Source organism: Parasteatoda tepidariorum, chromosome 2 (genome assembly GCF_982258835.1).
Source record: "Parasteatoda tepidariorum strain Cologne lab strain chromosome 2, Ptep-v5.0, whole genome shotgun sequence".
In the NCBI taxonomy this organism is placed as follows: domain Eukaryota; kingdom Metazoa; phylum Arthropoda; class Arachnida; order Araneae; family Theridiidae; genus Parasteatoda; species Parasteatoda tepidariorum.
In genome coordinates this window covers 101,871,400-101,890,942 of record NC_141756.1, presented here as the reverse complement: position 1 = coordinate 101,890,942, position 19,543 = coordinate 101,871,400, and the positions used below count along the sequence as shown (strand labels likewise).

At 30.1% G+C, this 19,543-nt stretch overlaps 2 protein-coding genes across 2 annotated transcripts; one reads left to right on the top strand and one right to left on the bottom strand.

Moving 5' to 3' along the window:
* The first annotated feature begins 6,528 nt into the window (after window positions 1-6,528).
* On the top strand, window positions 6,529-13,062 carry LOC147815955 (uncharacterized). Its single transcript, XM_087156668.1, has 5 exons — window positions 6,529-6,607; window positions 7,781-7,850; window positions 9,110-9,205; window positions 11,456-11,569; window positions 12,682-13,062. The coding sequence occupies exons 1-5, from the start codon at window positions 6,529-6,531 to the stop codon at window positions 12,839-12,841; spliced, it is 519 nt and encodes a 172-aa protein (XP_087012794.1). The 3' UTR covers window positions 12,842-13,062.
* A 4,399-nt stretch (window positions 13,063-17,461) lies between these two features.
* On the bottom strand, window positions 17,462-19,201 carry LOC147815954 (E3 SUMO-protein ligase ZBED1-like). The gene has a single exon (XM_087156667.1). It carries the CDS (start codon window positions 19,199-19,201, stop codon window positions 17,462-17,464), a length of 1,740 nt encoding a protein of 579 aa, XP_087012793.1.
* Between the last annotated feature and the right edge of the window lie 342 nt (window positions 19,202-19,543).

Genomic DNA, 19,543 nt, shown 5'->3' with positions numbered 1-19,543 from the left:
ACTCCCTTACATTGCACAGCGTTTGGCGGGTGATATCACTCGGCCAAAGAGTCTTCTTCGACTCAACCGTATTCAGAATTAATATAGCTACAATTGAAGCACTTATAACGAACAAGAAGAGATCGTAATATTTTCTCGTTACAAACAGAGTGCTCGTATAAAACGGGTACATGAAAAAAATTATGTAATTTCATATGTTCTTAGTAAAGTTCGAAATATAAAAGCTATTTCTTTTATTTCTCTACAATACAAAGAAAAGTTAGTTAATTTGTTTTGAACTGTTTCCTCGTTGCATTATTGTTCTGCGAAAAACATCGTCGACATTAAAAAGGAATTTGTTGACCTAAAAAAAAACATTTAAATTTTTTAAAGAAAGCTGAGCTGCAGAGATGGAATTAAGAAGAAACTTTATAAATCATAAAGATTTTGCTTGTTTAAACAGTAGTTGTTCGTTATAAGAGGATTAAACCATAACCATCTAGAGGCTAAACCATAAACCATAACAATGGAAATGATAACCATAACCATAAAAGGGCTAAATCATAGCCTCCTTTCTAGATGGTTATGTCTAAACTCCAATAGACTACCGACCTAATATTTCCGATTCCTTCTTTGAACTAGATCTCGTAATTAACGAGTTTCACTGTATTTAAAAAATGCAATTACAGTTTTGGAAATTCACATTTGTCATCAGTTTTTTAATAATCAAGCTAAAATAACTGGTTTAAACACGACATAATCCTTATTAAAGTGGTCACCATTGAGACAGGGAAATATGTTAGCTATAGAGAGATGAACACTTGGGTTGTTGTAGTAGTTCATTTACGTCGCTCTAGAGCTGCACAAAGGGCTATTGGCGACGGTCTGGGAAACATCCCTGAGGATGATCCGAAGACATGCAACCACAATTTTAATCCTCTGCACTGGGGATGGCACGGTAGCTACGACCTACACGTGAAGTCGAGCATTTTACGGTAGAACAGTTTAACGTGGACCCATACCGCACACCCTCGGTCCCTACGCAGACTAATCCAAGTGGTCACCCACCCGCACACTGACCGAAACCAGTGATGCTTGACTTCGGTGATCTGCTGGGATTCGTCCACAGAGGGACGATGAACACTTGGGAGAAAAACATTTTAGAAACGTAATGGTGAAAATTTAACTAAATAGCCATGATACTTATACAAATACAAAATTCGAAATAGAGAATTACATTGATATTTATTTAATAAAATTATTTCAGCAAATGCAATAAGTTTTTATTATTTTTACTTTTTAGTTTAGCATTTTATCAAAGTATACATAATAGACAACAGTTGTGAACTGAAAGTAAGGTATTTTCTTACAAATTACAGAATAATTATTCTATTCTTCGGATTGAGAGTCATTTTAACAAGAGTTGATACATTTTTCAACGGTAATTTTTATTTTAAAAAACAAAACAAAAACTTTTTTCTTAAAATTACCCGACCAAAAACTTATTTTTATTATCGATTACTCTTTTTAGAATAATTTTATTTAATATTGAAAACTCACTGTATGAAGAAAAGTGGCTATCAGTAACTTTAATTTTTTACTGGAAAACATGTTTCTCATTCGTTAGTACACTAAATTCAATTTCGAACCATTCTGGTTCAAGCTTTCTCATCCTCGGGGGCTGACCATGGGAGGTTTTCGTGTTTTTTTTCCACCGCAACAACGCAAAAACGCGTTAGTTTCACAAAAAAATTGTGAAACTAGCAAATTTGCCCTTTGTTCTAAGAGTTACTTTATCTTTTGTTCTTTCAAAGTACTTGTGATACGGAGATAAAATCGTAATAGCAAAACCGCTACACAAATCTTCAGTTCAATATTGTTTATGACATAAAAATTTCTCACCGAGCTACGAAAAGCGTAATCGAAGGTAGATCTCATGGCACGTAAAATACGTTTAAAGTTAAAAGATGATTGAAAATAAAAAAATGATAGTTTAAACATTTTTCATTCAGCCGGTCATGAGGCCGAGTGGTTAGCGTGCCTGACTGCGGAGCCAGTGGCTGTGGGTTCGAATCCCGCTCAGAGCATGGATATTTCTTTCTCTCTCTTTGTGTTCTATGTCCTTTTTCCTTTGTGTGTGAATATGATCCGCCCTATAAACGGGTTTGTGGTTGTGTGACGTGGGCGACGCTGCTTCACCGCCGTGACTTCGCCACAGGTGCCCACTGGGTAACGAGAAGATGGTAGCAGTTCTGGCACTTTCTGAGGCCAATGGACAATAGTTCCAAGTGCCCGTCATTAAAAGAAATAATAATAATAAAAAGCGTTTTTCATTCAATATATCGCCATTTTATTAAAATATCTCGCGTTTATCCGAAAAAGTAACATTAATAAATGCTATTGAGAATGTTAGTAAGTCAAATGAAAATTAAATAATTATAAGTCTCTACTTCATAACAATGTCTTACGTTACTCACATTCTTCATTCGAACAATAATCTCAGATTTAATTTTGAAAAAATCCAAAAATTAAATCATATTTTTATGTACGTGCACAATATATTTCCTTCCGGTCGAGCCATGAAAACCAACAAGAAAAATAGAAATGATTTAACATGAATTATACGTACCTTTTCGGAAAGTCAACTGACTAACTATCTAAAATCAACAAACAAACAGGTCGGACGAGAGCCACAACGCGCAAGCTCAAACAATATACGCAATAGTTTACGCAATCAAAGATTGTGGAAGAAGTTATTTTATTTTTAAGAAAACACAGGATTTCATATTGTAATTTCTTTCTTGCAGTTGAAACGACTTTCAATTTTAAACGTGTCCCTCAGCGGACTGATCGTTAAGACACGGTTCCCAGCAGATCACCGAAGTCAAGCAAGCTGGCTGCGGTCAGTGTGCGGGTGGGTGATCACTTGGATTAGGGACCGAGGGTGTGCGGTATGGGTCCTCGTTAAACTGTTCCACCGTAGAGTGCTCGACTTCGCGTGCAGATCGTCGGGCTACTGAAGCGGGAGTGCCATCCCCTCTGTAGAGGATCAAAATTGTGATGGCATGTCTTCGGATCATCTTCAGGGATGTTTCGCAGACCGTCGCCAATAGCCCATTGTGCTGCTCTAGCGGATCGTAAATGAACTGCAACAACAACAACACAACAATTTTAAACGGATTTAAATATTGTTTTTTTTCTTCGATTACTTTTATCATGTACATTGAGTAACATTTAAAACAGTAATCCTTTTTTACTAAAGATGTAAAATTTAAGGGAACAATTTTGATTATAGTTCTGAAAAATTAATTTTTTTTTTAGTACAAGGTAAAATTGGAGAGTGAAATGTATTTTTCCAGCCATTAAAGAATTTGCATCTTAGAAATTAAAATTTTTCTAAGTTATTCAGGTTGTTAGATGCCCTCTAGACCTTACGCGTACTGTCACGCATATTGAATTTCTTTTTAAATGTATAATTTTTTTATTCCCCCCCTTTTTTTTATATATTTTCTTTGTTTTCTTGGAATTTTTCTTATTTTATGGGTTTGATGCGCAGTGCGCAAAAAAAAAGAAAAAATAATTGCTACACTGAATAACTTTTGATCTAGTGATCGGATCTTCACGTTCCTCCCCTGTTTTCCGAATAAACTAATTCAGTTTCATAGACATTATTTATTTTACAGAAAAAAGCGAGAAAGAAAAAATATATACTGTGCAGTGTTTTTTAGAGATTAGGAAGAAACCGTGTTCTTTCAGAAACTATGAAAGAGGGCATAGCTTCCTAGTCATGTGGTTTATTTTAACGGACCGGTTCAGACTGGTTCCCTCCCACCGGCGATCCCATGTTACGACCGTGTAATAAAGCATTATATTTATAGAAATATTTAATACATTGTAAACATTAAAGCAGGTTTTGATTTGCTTCATAATTGCGTGCTGTTAGCAGTATTGAATTTGGATATATATAGCACGATTGAAAAAAAAATTTAGAAAAATTTAACTGACAGAAAATTTGTAGCCATTAAAGAGAGAGTTATGTGATACAAGTTACAAAAAAAAGATTAAAGATAGTCCACCGTATATCACATAAAACTGTCAATAATAAAATTAAGAAAACTTGCCAAGGAAATTCAAAATAAGAAATCTTGTGTTACATAAACATTGAGATAGAAAGCGACTTGTCGGTAAAATTTGCAACGATTGCTAACACTTTCCAGATGCCTATTGATCTGAAACAATATGGGATTTCAGCCACCACCGGAACCGAACCCCAGTTCTTTGCTATGACAGCTCAGTGCCTTAACCACTGAACCATCACAACACTTTTCTTCTCTGAAACTTTGACATTGGTAAAAATTTTGGTTTCGCCGACCCCTCTTACTGCGCAGTATGTTTTCAGGTGGTTTTTTTTTCTCGTTTTCGTATTCAATTTTGCCCTTTCGTTTAAATCATTTCTATTCTCAAAATCAGTTATATTGTTTTCGACATATTATGCTCAATATCTACCCTATTGGAAATAATTTCTGGTATAAAAAAATTATACCGGCTTATGAAACACCGGGTCCAGTATAAAATTGATTCCGGTATTATACCGGACCCAGTAACATACCGGAACCGGTGCTTCAAAAGCCGGTATCAAACTGATTCCGGTATGATACTGGGTCCGGTATCATACCGGTACCGGTGTTTCATAAGCCGATATAAAATTGATTCCGGTATCGTACCAGATCCTGTATCATACCGGAACCGGTGTTTCATAAGCCGGTATCAAACTGATTCTGGTATAATACTGGGTCCGGTATCATACTGGTACCGGTGTTTCATCAGCCGGTATCAAATTAATTCCAGTATGATACCGGACTAAACAAAAAACCGATATCATACCGGAACTGGTGTTTCACAAGCTAGCAGGATACGGGCTTTGGTATAATACCTAAACTGTTGTTTCAATAGCTGGTATCATACTTGAATCAGCATATACTGGTACTAGTGTACCACGCCCAGTAGACTGGGATGGTGTTTTAAAAACAGGTTTATTTTTAGCACATATATAGTGTGGTACTACAGTTTGATACAGGAATGTTAATGAACAGCTCCGAATGGGAATTATAATACTCTGATTTGCATAAAGTAAAAACATTCAACACACGCAATGAGAGAATCTATGCATTATATAGCTTTTATCTTAACTAAGTGTAAAATAATAAAATAAAAGATATAATTAAAATTTATGCTATTTTAAAAACATTTAGCGTCATTTGAAGTTTTTCTTTGCTAAGGAGACCATTGGTTTTAAAGTTTCACTAAATAAATTAAACATTCCAGCAACATCCGGTTGTGGATTACAGGGAGTCAAAAAGGTTGAAGTTTTTACAATTTTGAGACAAACGCCAAGATGGTCCAGGAATGACAGCCTTCACTTCACAGCCAAACATTGTACCCATCGTTTTAAAACTGGGTGGATTTCAAACACTGCCGGAGATCGAGCCCAGACTTTCATAATGACAGCTTAGTGCTTTAACCACTCTACTATCGATTTTCAAATATTTTACTGAAATTAATATTTAAATTTTTTCTTAAAACCACTGCATAAGTAAACGAATAAGTGGGTCAGTTTGTTTGGCAACACTGAATAAAAATTATTATAGCTGAAATAAACTGATAAATAAAATAGATTAATAAACAAGATAAAATAATTAATTAATTCATTAAATAAATAATTAATGAAATAAATTAATAAATAAATAAATGAAATAAATTAATGTTTCGAATTTAAAATTATTAATACATAAAATTATTAATAAATAAAATTATTAAAATAAAGATCAGTATAGTGTAGTGGGGAAGTGGAACACAAATTTGCCCTAAGTACATTAACTCCTTGAGAAGGCCTAAATTTAAAGAGTCAATTTCCCAAAAATTGAATTTTTTAAAGCGAAAATAATAATATCCGCCTTTTTTATGCGTTTTACTTAAAGCGAAGTTAAAATGATTTTTTCTATGTCAATTGTATAATTTGAATAAATAGTGTATAGTGTAGTGGGGAAGTGGAACACAAATTTGCCCTAAGTACATTAACTCCTTGAGAAGGCCTAAATTTAAAGAGTCAATTTCCCAAAAATTGAATTTTTTAAAGCGAAAATAATAATATCCGCCTTTTTTATGCGTTTTACTTAAAGCGAAGTTAAAATGATTTTTTCTATGTCAATTGTATAATTTGAATAAATAAAAATATTTGGAAGAAATCTGTTTTTTTTTTTTAAAACTTAATTCTGAAACCTATCACTATTATTTTCTCTTACATTTGAATTAGAATGACCAATTTTTAAAAACATTTTCAACAATACTTAAACGTTTAAACTTTTACAACAATAAAGTTATAGAGTTATATAAAAATTTTATTCAAGATATAATTTAAAACAATGGTTTATATCAAAACATTGTTGCAAAAGAAGCATTTGTTCGTTCCATTAAAAAAATTGTTACTCATTCTTGTTTGAGATTTCTCAAATGCTGGTTGTCTTTTTGTGAAATTAAAAAGTGAGAATTATGGATAAAAGCGATTTATATCGTTTTGCTCTTTTGAATCATTGGAGAAAGGAGAGGGAAAAGTATCCCCGACCTAATCGTAAGTATAAAAACATAATTTTCAATATTTTTGAAATTTTATCTATTTATTGATATGGAACTAGAATAGTGTTAAAGCGATATAAAACTTCTGTACAATGATCAACATTAAACCTAAATTTAAAGAATATTGAAGAAATTTCATAAACAATAAAAAAATTGGAAAATATTTTAGACATTTAATTATAAGTAATACTTTAGTCTTAAACTCAGAAAAAAATTATGGATAATTTAATAAACCTTCTTTTTTTCAAATGGGTTATCTAATTCAACTTCTTTGCGGCATTGCAATATTAAATAACGAATGAAAAACAAGTTCAAATAGAATTTTAGAGGAAAAATAAGTTTGAGTATAGAATAGGATGCTGCTTGGATTGGCACTGTAACCTGAAGCTTAATATACTGAATATAAAATCTTTTGTTTTCCTGTTATATCCCGATTTCTTATTTCCTATTATTCTCTATTTCTCGAAAACAGAGAAAATCTCCCTTATGAATATTTTTACCGTTTTCCGCAAGAACTTGAAAAAAATGCCAAAATAAGTAGGTCACTCAATTGCAATCTTTTACCTAGAAATTTAATGAGGATATAGATTTTATGGGTAAAATCCTAGAATAGTCCACCTCTTGGCGACTTTTTGAAATCTCGCCAAGTGGGTGATTAGTACTGGGATCAACATTGCTCTTTGATTGTTAAAAAAAAATATTTAAGCAACATTAACAATTTATTTGATCAATTAACAACTATTAATTAACAATATAATTAATTAACGATTTTTTAAGCAATTTATTTATTAATATTTCCCAAAATATCCTCCGGAAATCTAGTTTGGCGAGATTTAAAAAAATCGCCAAGGGGTGGGCTATTCTAGTATCCACCCGATTTTATGTTTTTCTATATCTTATTCAAGCATTAAAAATAATCAGTAAGAAATAAAATAAAGTAAAAAACAAATAAAATATTACGCTATAATGTTATTTACCCATTTGAGTTCTTCCCATTTCATCCTTTTTAATTAAATTTAAATATAAATTGCGAAAGATTGTACCTTTCGGTTATGTTCAATTTTCTTTTATTATTAAATTGAAGAAACATTTATTTTAAAACTTATTTAAGAAAGATTTATTTTCAAAACTTAGTTTTATTCAGATTTTATTTAAATTAATGTTTCAGCATATGAGGATGGTAGCGAATTCGATGACGAATTCGATTGGGATGATTTTGAATTGGATGAGATAGAGGAGTAAGTAGTTATCCTTAAAATTTTCAAGCTTTCGTCACTATTTACTTTCTTTTTTTTTCAAAAAAGGGTACTCCTTTATCGAATCTGAAAGATTTACACAAAAAGCAAACACACAATTAAAATCCATGAAGCGAATGAATGAAATACAGTCGAACCTCGCTATAGTGAACACGGTTTATAGTGAACTCCCGGATATAGTGAACGAAATGTTCGCTCCCGTGCCTTACTGTACACATATAATATTATTTTTTGTGTATATAGTGAACCAAAAGAATAGAGAAAATTGGATATTATGAACTTCTTTCTGTCTTCGACAGGTTTTTTTTTCTTCATTTTTTGGCAATTTCGAAATTTTTTCATAAAATACATGTACGGATTTTTAAAACTATCTATTGAATGGAATGTCGGCATATGTATTTCTTCTGGTTTGCTTCTTCTATCTCAGTTTCCTATCCCTAAACAAGGCCATCCCTAAATTTTTTCTACGCAAGATGAAGAGTAGTAAAAAATAAAAGTTATAACACATTTTTTTGTTATTACATATTGTTTTTTTAATCATTTTCATGTTTCTTTTAATGGGTCATTTATTTAAATAATGTGTAATAAAAGGGAGCAGTTTGGAAAAATTAGTTGAAATAGTTTGCAGTGCGGCTATAGTGAAATCCCGGTTATAGTGAACCGAAACTTCGCTCCCTTGAAGGTTCGCTATACGCAGGGTTTGACTGTATAACTAAAGTACTAGAACTTACCTTTGGATTTATGCACATGTCTGGGATTTGTTTTTAATAATTCGCAACAATAATCCTTGTGACATAGCGAAATATGCAAAAATGAATTTAAAACTGAGGATCGAAACTTTAAGCAGCCCTCTTAATTAAACTATTTGGACCACATTATGCATATTACTTTTCAAACTTTCAGGGTAAAAAACTCGAAACAATTGAAAAAAGACATATTCAGAGAATGTATGTTTTTGTGTCTGATTTTTTTAAAAACATTAATTAGAAGTTTGCACAAATTAAAAGACTTTTTTTACGGCCAACCCTCAGCTTAAATATCAGTAGCAGAAAATACGATATTTAGATCAATAAATTTTGAGAAGCTCATTTATATTTTGCACACTCTAAACCTAAAGAAACTCTGAAAGTCACATTCAATGATCACTTGAATCACTGGATGTCACACTAAATTTTTTTTTTTAATAAAAATCTATTAGCTTCTGAAATATTTAAGAAAATACATTCTTTTTACAATTTCAGTGATGAGGAATATCTGATGGAGATGAAAGCAGAGGTGCAAACCTCTGATGAGGATAATGATGAGGTTGAGAATGAGGGAGATGAGGAGTTTATAAGGTATGATAATTAGTATTTTTCTTAATGGTAGTTTAATATTTTAGTTAAAACGAGTGTCAGTGTTTGAGTTTCTTTTTAACGTATTTCAAATAGTGCTTTCGAAACTATTTTAGTATTTTAGAATAAAATGGTGAAATAAAAATTTTAATGACAACAAATCTGTCGATTAGTTTAAGTTTTTTGAATCCTTATAAATCAATGGTACAGCTGATTTAAAATGAATTTATGGCGCATGAATCAAATGAATACGTCTGATTACTTAAAATATTAAATTCTTCACTCTGCCAAGAAAAACAAAAATATTTAAGTCTTTTTAAACAACTTTAAGTACATAACTTCGCAAAAATTTGCTAAATAAAATAAAATAAATAAAAATACAACTGCTAAAGGAAGAACAAAGTTACTCGTATAAACCAATTTTCTGAAAAGAGTTAAAAAGTTCGTAAGAAAAACAGCTTAAGGTATAAGAGATCTAAACAATTCTACACAAGAAAATACACTTATTTTGATACAAAAAAATATTAAAATGAATTACATCAGAACATTTTTATTGTAGGTTTGATCTCATCGTTTTACTCTGTTTTAATGTATTTTCTTTATAAACATCAGTCATTTTTTATAGACCATTCTCCATAAAAGAATTACCGAAAAAACAATATAAATTAAATAAAAAACAAAATCTCTGTTTCATAAATTTCAGATAAAAAAACGAATGTGAGAGAGAGAGAGAGAGAGAGAGAGAGAGAGAGAGAGAGAGAGAGTTTTTAAAGATTAGGTAGAGACCGTGTTGTTTCAGAAACTATGAAAGAGTACATAGCTTCATAGTCATGTGGTTTCTTTTAACGGACCGGTTCTCAGACTGCTTCCCTCCCACCGGCGATCACATGTTACGACCATGTAACAAAACATTATATTTATAGAAATAATAAATGCATCGTAAACATTAAAGCGGGCTTTCATTTGCTTCATAATTGCGTGCTGTTAGCAGTATTGAATTTGGATATACATAGCACGATTGAAAGAAAAAAAATTATAAAAAGTTTGATCGATAGAAAATTTGTAGCCATTAAAGAGAGAGTTACGCGATGCAATTTTTTTTAAAAAGATTGAAAATCGTCCACCATATATCACATAAAACTGTCATTAATAAAATTAAGAAATCATGTGTTATATAATCTTTGAGATGGAAAAGCGACTTGTCAGTGAAATGTGCAACGATTGTTAACACTTTAAAGATGATCTGACACCTATTGATCAGAATCAATATGGGATTTCTGCCACCACCGGAACCGAACCCCAGTTCTTTGCTATGACAGCTCAGTGCTTTAACCACTGAGCCATCGCAACACTTTTCTTCTCTGAAACTTTGACATTGGAAAAAATTTTGAATTCGCCGACCCCCCTTATTGCGCAGTGTTCTTTCCTCCTTTTTGTATTCAATTTTGTCCTTTCGTTTAAACATTTATGATCATTTCTATGCTCGAATTCAGCTATATTGTTTTAGACATGTTATGTTCGATACCTACCCTACAAAAATATTTAAGTCTTTTTAAACAACTTTAAGTACATAACTTCGCAAAAATTTGCTAAATAAAATAAAATAAATAAAAATACAACTGCTAAAGGAAGAACAAAGTTACTCGTATAAACCAATTTTCTGAAAAGAGTTAAAAAGTTCGTAAGAAAAACAGCTTAAGGTATAAGAGATCTAAACAATTCTACACAAGAAAATACACTTATTTTGATACAAAAAAATATTAAAATGAATTACATCAGAACATTTTTATTGTAGGTTTGATCTCATCGTTTTACTCTGTTTTAATGTATTTTCTTTATAAACATCAGTCATTTTTTATAGACCATTCTCCATAAAAGAATTACCGAAAAAACAATATAAATTAAATAAAAAACAAAATCTCTGTTTCATAAATTTCAGATAAAAAAACGAATGTGGTTAATAACTAAATGGCAAACATACTTTTTTTAACTGTAAAATATTTTTAAATAATCCATGTACACAATTTTGGATTGCTACTTTAACTATCACTCTTATGACGATCATGTTTTTTATGAAATAAAAAATTAAAACAAGTATTTAAAATAAATACTTCCATATAGTTAAATTTTTAAAACATCTAATTGTTGTTTAGTTGATAAATATATTTAATCTTTAACAACAAACTTATTAAGCAAAAACACTATATTGAACTTGTGAGTTTAATGATTTTTTCCCCTTTTTTTCACTTTCAGAGATATCTTTACTTATCCAACTTACTTATTCAGTGAGGAAAAGATTGCAAGATTATATAAGTTGGATGTAGTACATGATAAGGACTCCATCGCATATGGTATTGAGGACGAGAGGTATTTAAGCTTTTTCGAAACATTTTAATATAGACATTGTTTTAGAACATATGTAAAGTAATGATTTTCATTTGTACTCATTAATATATATATATATATATATATATATATATATATATATATATATATATATATATATATATATATATATATATATATATATAAACGCACACAAAAAATTCTTTTTGTTATCTATAATTATATTTTTAACATGTGCAAATCCGATTCTGGTAAATCCATGGTTAAAAGGTTCTATAACTGAAAATTAACCTTCTCCAATATTCAGTAAATATTTTTAAATAAATTTTCATAATTTCTCTAAAGAACCATCGAATAAGAATTTTGTACTTAAACTTCATCCTTTTATTTATACAAAATTTTGAATTATCCATTTTTAATTATCCCATATTAATACCTTGCAAGGTAACCGAGAAATAAAATGTGATTCTATACTTCAGTAAGAATGTGCCTGAAAAATATATCCCATTAATATCTATTTACGCTTTAATTTCATATTTTGTAATCTTCGAACTTAATTACGAAAATATATTTAAATCATTTTTGCAAGTTGTTCATAAGTAAGCGACCGTTCTCACTTATCGCTTTATGTTACCATTTCTGTTTTATTTTGTATTTTTCTTAATTTTGGGGGGATTTTTGTTTGACAATGTGTTATTTTTAAAAAGTTTTTTTTTTCGGTGCTCCTTACTCTATTGATGTATTTTACTTTGGCTAAATAGATTCTAAAAAAAATTAACAGAAATTTTTTTTTGAATATTTTGAACTACTTTTAAGCAATTAGGATAAATTGATTGATGTAAAAGTTTTAAATCAGAAAAACTTGCACAAAACACATAGTAAATAAATCTGCAAAATTAAGTCTTTCTAATAAATCCATCACGAATTTGTTTCACAGTGTAAGTCAGATAACGGTTTTGACCATTGAAAAGCTTAAATTGACTTTTTTGAAATCTGTGCATAAGAAAGTTTCTCTGATTTTAAACGCATATTACTCTAAACGAAAAGCTTTCATTGAAAAAAAGAAGCTGCTTTAACAAAACAAAAAACTGCATTGAGTTTCTAATAAAGTGAATGTTATTTTTAAATTTTAGATTGATAAGTCGTGATTGTCCCTTAAGAGATGAAAGAGATTTTTGGCAACGAAGTGACATTGAGCTAACCATCAACGAACAATCTGAACAAAATACCAAAGAGCAAGGATGCTTTTGTTGCTTCTCTCGAATGTTCAGGAGATTGTTCAAAAGAAAGTAAATCACGACTGATCTAAAAGTTTATCAAGATTCTAACACTTAAGGAGTTGTAAATCTTATATCCTGCAGAACATGACATTCAAACAGTGCACAACTGTGAACTCTTTAACAACTGTGAATTGATTTTGTATGAACTTGATATTTGAATAATAATATTGCTGTGATTCCTTAATATCTGTATATTTGTTTTCTAAAGAAAATATAATATTTGTCAAGTTCAAAGTATATTTTATTTATAAATAGAGTAAGACATACAACTAATTTAATAGTATTTACTAGAAAAAATGATAGTATACACATAGTAAGCATATCATATAGTAGTATGATTGTAAGCGTATCATATCATGACTAAAGTTCTTTCTATAATGCACCGTCCCGCAGTGGACTGATCGTTAAGACACGGTTCCTAGCAGATCACCTAAGTCAAGCATCACTCGGTCAGTGTGCTGGTGGGTGACCACTTGGATTAGTCTGCATAGGGACCGAGGTTGTGTGGTATTGGTCCTCGTTTAACTGCTCTACCGTAAAGTGCTCGACTTCACGCGCTGGTCGTCGGGCTACTGAAGAGGGGGTGCTATCCCCTCTGCAGAGGACCAAATTTGCGATGGCATGTCTTCGGATCATCCACGGGGATATTTAACAGACTGTCGCCAATAGCCCATTGTGCAGCTCTAGTGCGACGTAAATGAACTACAATTAGCAAGCACCATTATAATTATAAGAAGGCACTACGCTTTAACATTGGATCCAATTATAAATATTTATGACATTATAATATTAATATATAATATGCACAAATATCTTGTAAACCAGTTTTTCTTTTCTTAGGGAAGAAAAAAAAAGTCCTTTTAACCTATAATTTTTAATCTATTAGATATATCGTTAAAACCGTATTAAACTACAGCACCAAGCCGCAAAATTAATGACGAATTAAGGGTCGCTCAATGGGGCTTAATCATAGCCACCGAGAAATAAGGCCGCTGAGATCATCAAGGTCTTTTAGTGACGTCACATACTGTGGGGATATGCGATTAGCCGCCAATTTCAAATATTTGTTCTTCATTAGTGATGTGCCAATCGATTCATTAAAATGAATCGATTCTTTTTAATCGATTCACTTAATTGAGTCGATTTGTGAATCGACTCTTCGATTCTTTTTTTTTTTTCTTTTTTTTTAGTAAATCTATGAAATCGTTGCATGTAAGAAAGTTCGAAGATGCAACTGAGATCGTTCTTGGTACCCACAAAATGATTTCCCTATCATTTTCGCTTAAATCCACGAATTTTTTTAATATACAGAGATTAATCCTTTAAAGAGCATTTTCTCCGAATGCTGTTATCGCTCCTCTGTTAAAGGGCGAGGAAATATGAAAACTTGATTGAATATACATATTTTTGAAAAAAATTCACTACTCAGGTTCCCTTTAATTTTGAAAGGTGATCAGATATGCGATTGACGCATCCGAATGGACTGTTTTTTTTAGGGGCCGTTCCCGCTGAATGCAAAATATTTGCGTTTGCGAATAAGATCCTGATTGGTCAAACATATTAGCATGCGTGAAATTCACCAATCAGGAACTCAAAACCATTATTCAGGTAAAAATACGTGCATTTTTTTACTGTTTCCAGTGGAAATAACCCTTTAAAGTCTAATAAAGGTGGTTGGCTCGCTGCCTACAAAGCGAGCTATAAGCAAATGTATCAATACTGTATCTCTCTGAGAATAATGCATTCTTATTTTGATTTTCGCGCTTGATCATAAAAATGTATGTTTTATTAGTTTCTTTAAAAAAATTTTTTTACTTCTGTGTAAATTAAATTTTAAATAAATTCTTAGTGTTTCAATTGCTATGATGTACATCCCCAAATAATTGTATTGGCAATGCAATGAAATCACTATACCTGAAAAACAAACAACCTGAAGAGAAGTGGTATTTTTTCCTTAAAGAAGAAAAACAAGTTTTGGAATTTTAAAAAAGTGTTATACTTTTCTGGAAGAAAAAGTGACTGAAATTTTTTTACTATATTTGGAGAAATTTTTATCATTAGAAAAAAATGCACAAATTTCTGCTGCTCACTTTGAAACCAAGGAGGCGGATTCCTTTCAATACCCAGTTCTTCATCATTCCTTTTTTTTCTCCAGAAGAAGTGCATGGATTTGAAAAAAGATTGCCTATAATAGTCTTTTAAAAGTTGATTGCGTACCTGTTTCAGTGAAATATTTTGAGTCATCCATAAAAAATGTCTTGCATTTGACTATACACAAAGTATATTCTAGATCTCCCTATTAGTGGAAATTATGAATGATAAAAGATTTTTCTTTGATTAATAAAAGCAAATTTTATTCATTAGACTTTCATTACTTGATGTATTTATTTCTATTGCTAACTATTTTTTATTCTTGTGGTTGTTTATGTTAAACTTGTTTTTGATTCAGAAATGCACATTTCTTTAAAATGATTCATTTTATTTGTAACAGAAAGATATAGCCATTCAAACAACATAGAATTCTTGAAATTTAACTGTATGTAAAAAAAAAATATATAGCTAAGAAATTATTATGGAAAGATTATAAAACTGATTAAAGATTTTCACATTGATACAAAAATACTATGACATACCTTCAAATTATCTTGTTGCACTTTTTCATTAAGTAAACTTAAATTCCTATACCATGATTATGAAAATAACTTTTAAAATTTTTCAGTATATATACAAGTAGTACATACAATATGTATGCATACAATTAATTTCTTCACATAACAAATATAAATTTATATTCATAAAATGTGATAAATAACTCTAAATTTTTTTTACATCTTAACTTCTTTATTAACTTAACATAAATTCTCAAAGAATCAATGTGATATATAATTTTAATACTTTTTGATATATACTAGTTATCTTCATTTAATTTACATAAATTTTTATACAATTATGATATATACCTGTAAATATATATACATATATAAATGCTTGAAATTTCATATTCAATTTATAACAGCAGTTAAATACTAAAATAAATATGAAGTAGTTTTTATTCTTCGAGGATAAATTTTTATAACATTCTCAAAACTTGATGTTTCTTGCAAATTTATTTTAAATCATTAAATTGGAATAAATTACTGATAATAATTATCAAGTAATATGATGAATATTCTCTCATTAAAAAGATATAAAATTCTTGAAAAATGAATTTTATAAATAACACTAAATTTTTACTATAAAGAGCAGTAATATTTTTCAATTATATAGCATAAATTTTCATACAATGAATATGGTAAATGCCTCTTAAATTTTTCAATATACATGAAATTTTTGCTCAACTTATAAGAACAGTTAAAAGCAAAAAGTATAAAAAAGTGCATAATCTTCAAAAATAAATACAATGAATATGATATATACCTCTAAAACTTAAATATGTACATATATATAAATGCTTGATATTTCGTGTTCAACTTATAACAGCAGTTAAATACGAAAATAAGATAAATATAAAATAATTCTTATTCTTCAAGAATAAATTTTTATAACATTCTCGAATATTGATGTTTGATTTTTCTTGCAAATTTATTTTAAATCATTAAATTGGAATAAATTGCTAATAATAAATATCAAGTATGATGAATATTCTCTCATTAAAAAGATATAAAATTCTTGAAAAATGAATTTTATAAATAACACTAAATTTTTACTATAAAGAGCAGTAATATTTTTCAATAATTTAACATAAATTTTCATACAATAAATATGGTAAATGCCTCTTAAATTTATCAATATACATGAAATTTTTGCTCAACTTATAAGAACAGTTAAATACGAAAATGTAAAAAAGTGCATATTCTTCAAAAATAAATACAATGAATATGATTTTTATACAATGAATATGATATATACCTCTAAAACTTAAATATGTACATATATATAAATGCTTGATATTTCGTGTTCAACTTATAACAGCAGTTAAATACGAAAATAAGATAAATATAAAATAATTCTTATTCTTCAAGAATAAATTTTTATAACATTCTCGAAACTTGATGTTTCTTGCAAATTTATTTTAAATCATTAAATTGGAATAAATTACTGATAATAAATATCAAGTAGTATGATGAATATTCTCTCATTAAAAATATATAAAATTCTTGAAAAATGAATTTTATAAATAACACTAAATTTTTACTATAAAGAGCAGTAATATTTTTCAATAATTTAACATAAATTTTTATACAATGAATATGGTAAATGCCTCTTAAATTTATCAATATACATAAAATTTTTGCTCAACTTATAAGAACAGTTAAATACGAAAACGAAAATATAAAATAGTGCATAATCTTCAAAAATAAATACAATGAATATGATTTTTATTCAATGAATATGATATATACCTCTAAAACTTAAATATGTACATATATATAAATGCTTGATATTTCATGTTCAACTTATAACAGCAGTTAAATACGAAAATGAAATAAATATAAAATAATTCTTCAAGAATGAATTTTTATAACATTCTCGAAACTTGATGTTTGATGTTTCTTGCAAATTTATTTTAATCATTTTTTATTTTAAACCAAATTTATTTAAACTTTTATCAAACGAAGAATCAGTACTTATGTTACAAATTTGAATTTAAAAACAAAATTTCTGTTACCTTTGAGGGCTTTAATCGATTTCTGCGATCTGTGATAATTTGCCCACTTTTGGAAAAAAGTCTTTCACAGGGTACAGATGTGGCTGGAATTGGGAGATATTTTTTCATCATTTGAAAGAGACGAGGATAAACAGATTTTCTGTCTTTCCACCAAGAAAGGGGATTCTCCTTTCTTCTAATTAAGGGCTCCTCCAAATATTTGTCGACCTCAACTCTGCTAGCTGCTAAAGGATTAGTTGGCAGCAATTTCTTAACTTTACTATCAAAGTCATTCCATATAGATGAAGATGGAGTTGGTTCGTTTGGCTCGGTCTCACTCTCAAAATTTTCAATAACTTCTGTCACAATCCGACTAGCTTTTTCTGCCAGGGAATCAATACCTCTTTTAAGTGCAATTTCATCACTGAAACCTTGTTTCTTGAATCTTGGGTCTAACAATGTAGATAAAGCTAGTGTTTCGGATCTCTCTGCATTAGAATATATTATTAATTTTAATTTCATTTTCTCTATAACGGTTTTTATCTCTTTATTGAGTGTGATATCGATTAATAATTTGTTGAGGAATTTAAAAATGCTATTGCTTATTACTATTACTTTCGAAATTGTTACTTGTTTTTCACTGCTGAACTCTGTTGTAATTTCTTCAAACACTTTAAGAATTTCAATTAATTTATTTAAAATGTTCCATTCTTCATCTGAAAATTGTATTAATTTTGGATGTGAAATAAGGGCTATTGTTGAAATTACTGCATCCCTAATTGTTTGCAGCCTTATTAACATAAAATAAGTTGAATTCCATCTTGTTGTTATATCAATCTTCAATTTTAGTGGAGGAAGTCCCATTTGAGTACATGTTGAGAGCAATTTTGCCGAAGCTGTTGGGCTCCTCCTGAAATGTTCAACAATTCCTCTAACTTTATCCAAAATTTTTTCCACTTCTTTCAGCCCTGCTTGAACAGCAATGTTCAAAGAGTGCGCAAAGCAGGAAACATGAGTCCATTGACATAAACGAACAGCTGCTTTCATATTGGCAGCATTGTCTGTTGTTACACAAATAATTTTCGATAAGTTCCATTTTTTTACTACACGTGAAAATTCTCTACACAGATTGTCTGCAGAGTGACTCTCTGGCATTTCAAAGCATTCCAATAAAAAAGTTTTTAAATTACATTCACTATCGATAAAATGGGAGGTTATTGCTATATAGCTTTGATTTGCCGATGAAGTCCACGCATCTGTTGTTAAAGCGACTCCTATTATGCCAGGGTCCGATATTTCACTTTTTATCATAGCCATTGTTTTCTCATAAACAGATGGGATTAAACTAGTTGTTAGAACTTTTCTGCTAGGCAAATTGTAGGAATTGTTAAGCATCCCAATAAATTTTTTAAATTCTTTATCCTCTACAATAGAAAGGGGGTGGTATTCTTTACATACCATTTTCACTAATTGATTGTCCAATAGTTTCCTTTGTGGGACATTTATTGGACGTGGAAAATAGCTTGCTATATTTCCTTGAACCTTTCTTTGTTGCATGATTTCTGTGTCATGTGAAGTACTTGCAGTATCCACATTCATGTGAATCTCTTCTGGGTTCTCATAATCTACGTTCGTCGGAGAATCTTCAGTGATAGCAGTCTCTGGATTGGTCTGTTTTGGTCTTTTAAACTTAGTAAATGGATGTTTTGAGCTCATATGCCGCATTAAATTACTCGTTGAAGATTTTGAAAATGTAATTATTTTTTTACATATTGAACATTTGGCTTTATTATCTCCCAGATCGCAGAAATGGGTCCAAATTTCGCTGCGCTTACGCGATTCCATTATTTCAATATTTACGAGAATACATATAAGCTTCTTTAACACGCAGCATCGAGATGAGCAAAGAACTGATACTGAACTGATTCCAACAGTTGCTTAAAAACAGAAAGAAAACGAATATTGAGGGGAAAGTAAGAAATTCCTACCCCTTAACTCCGGATTTGTCGCAAAAATACCCTCCCCCACTTCCCATTTCAAAAGCGCGACAAATCCGAAGTCAGTAAA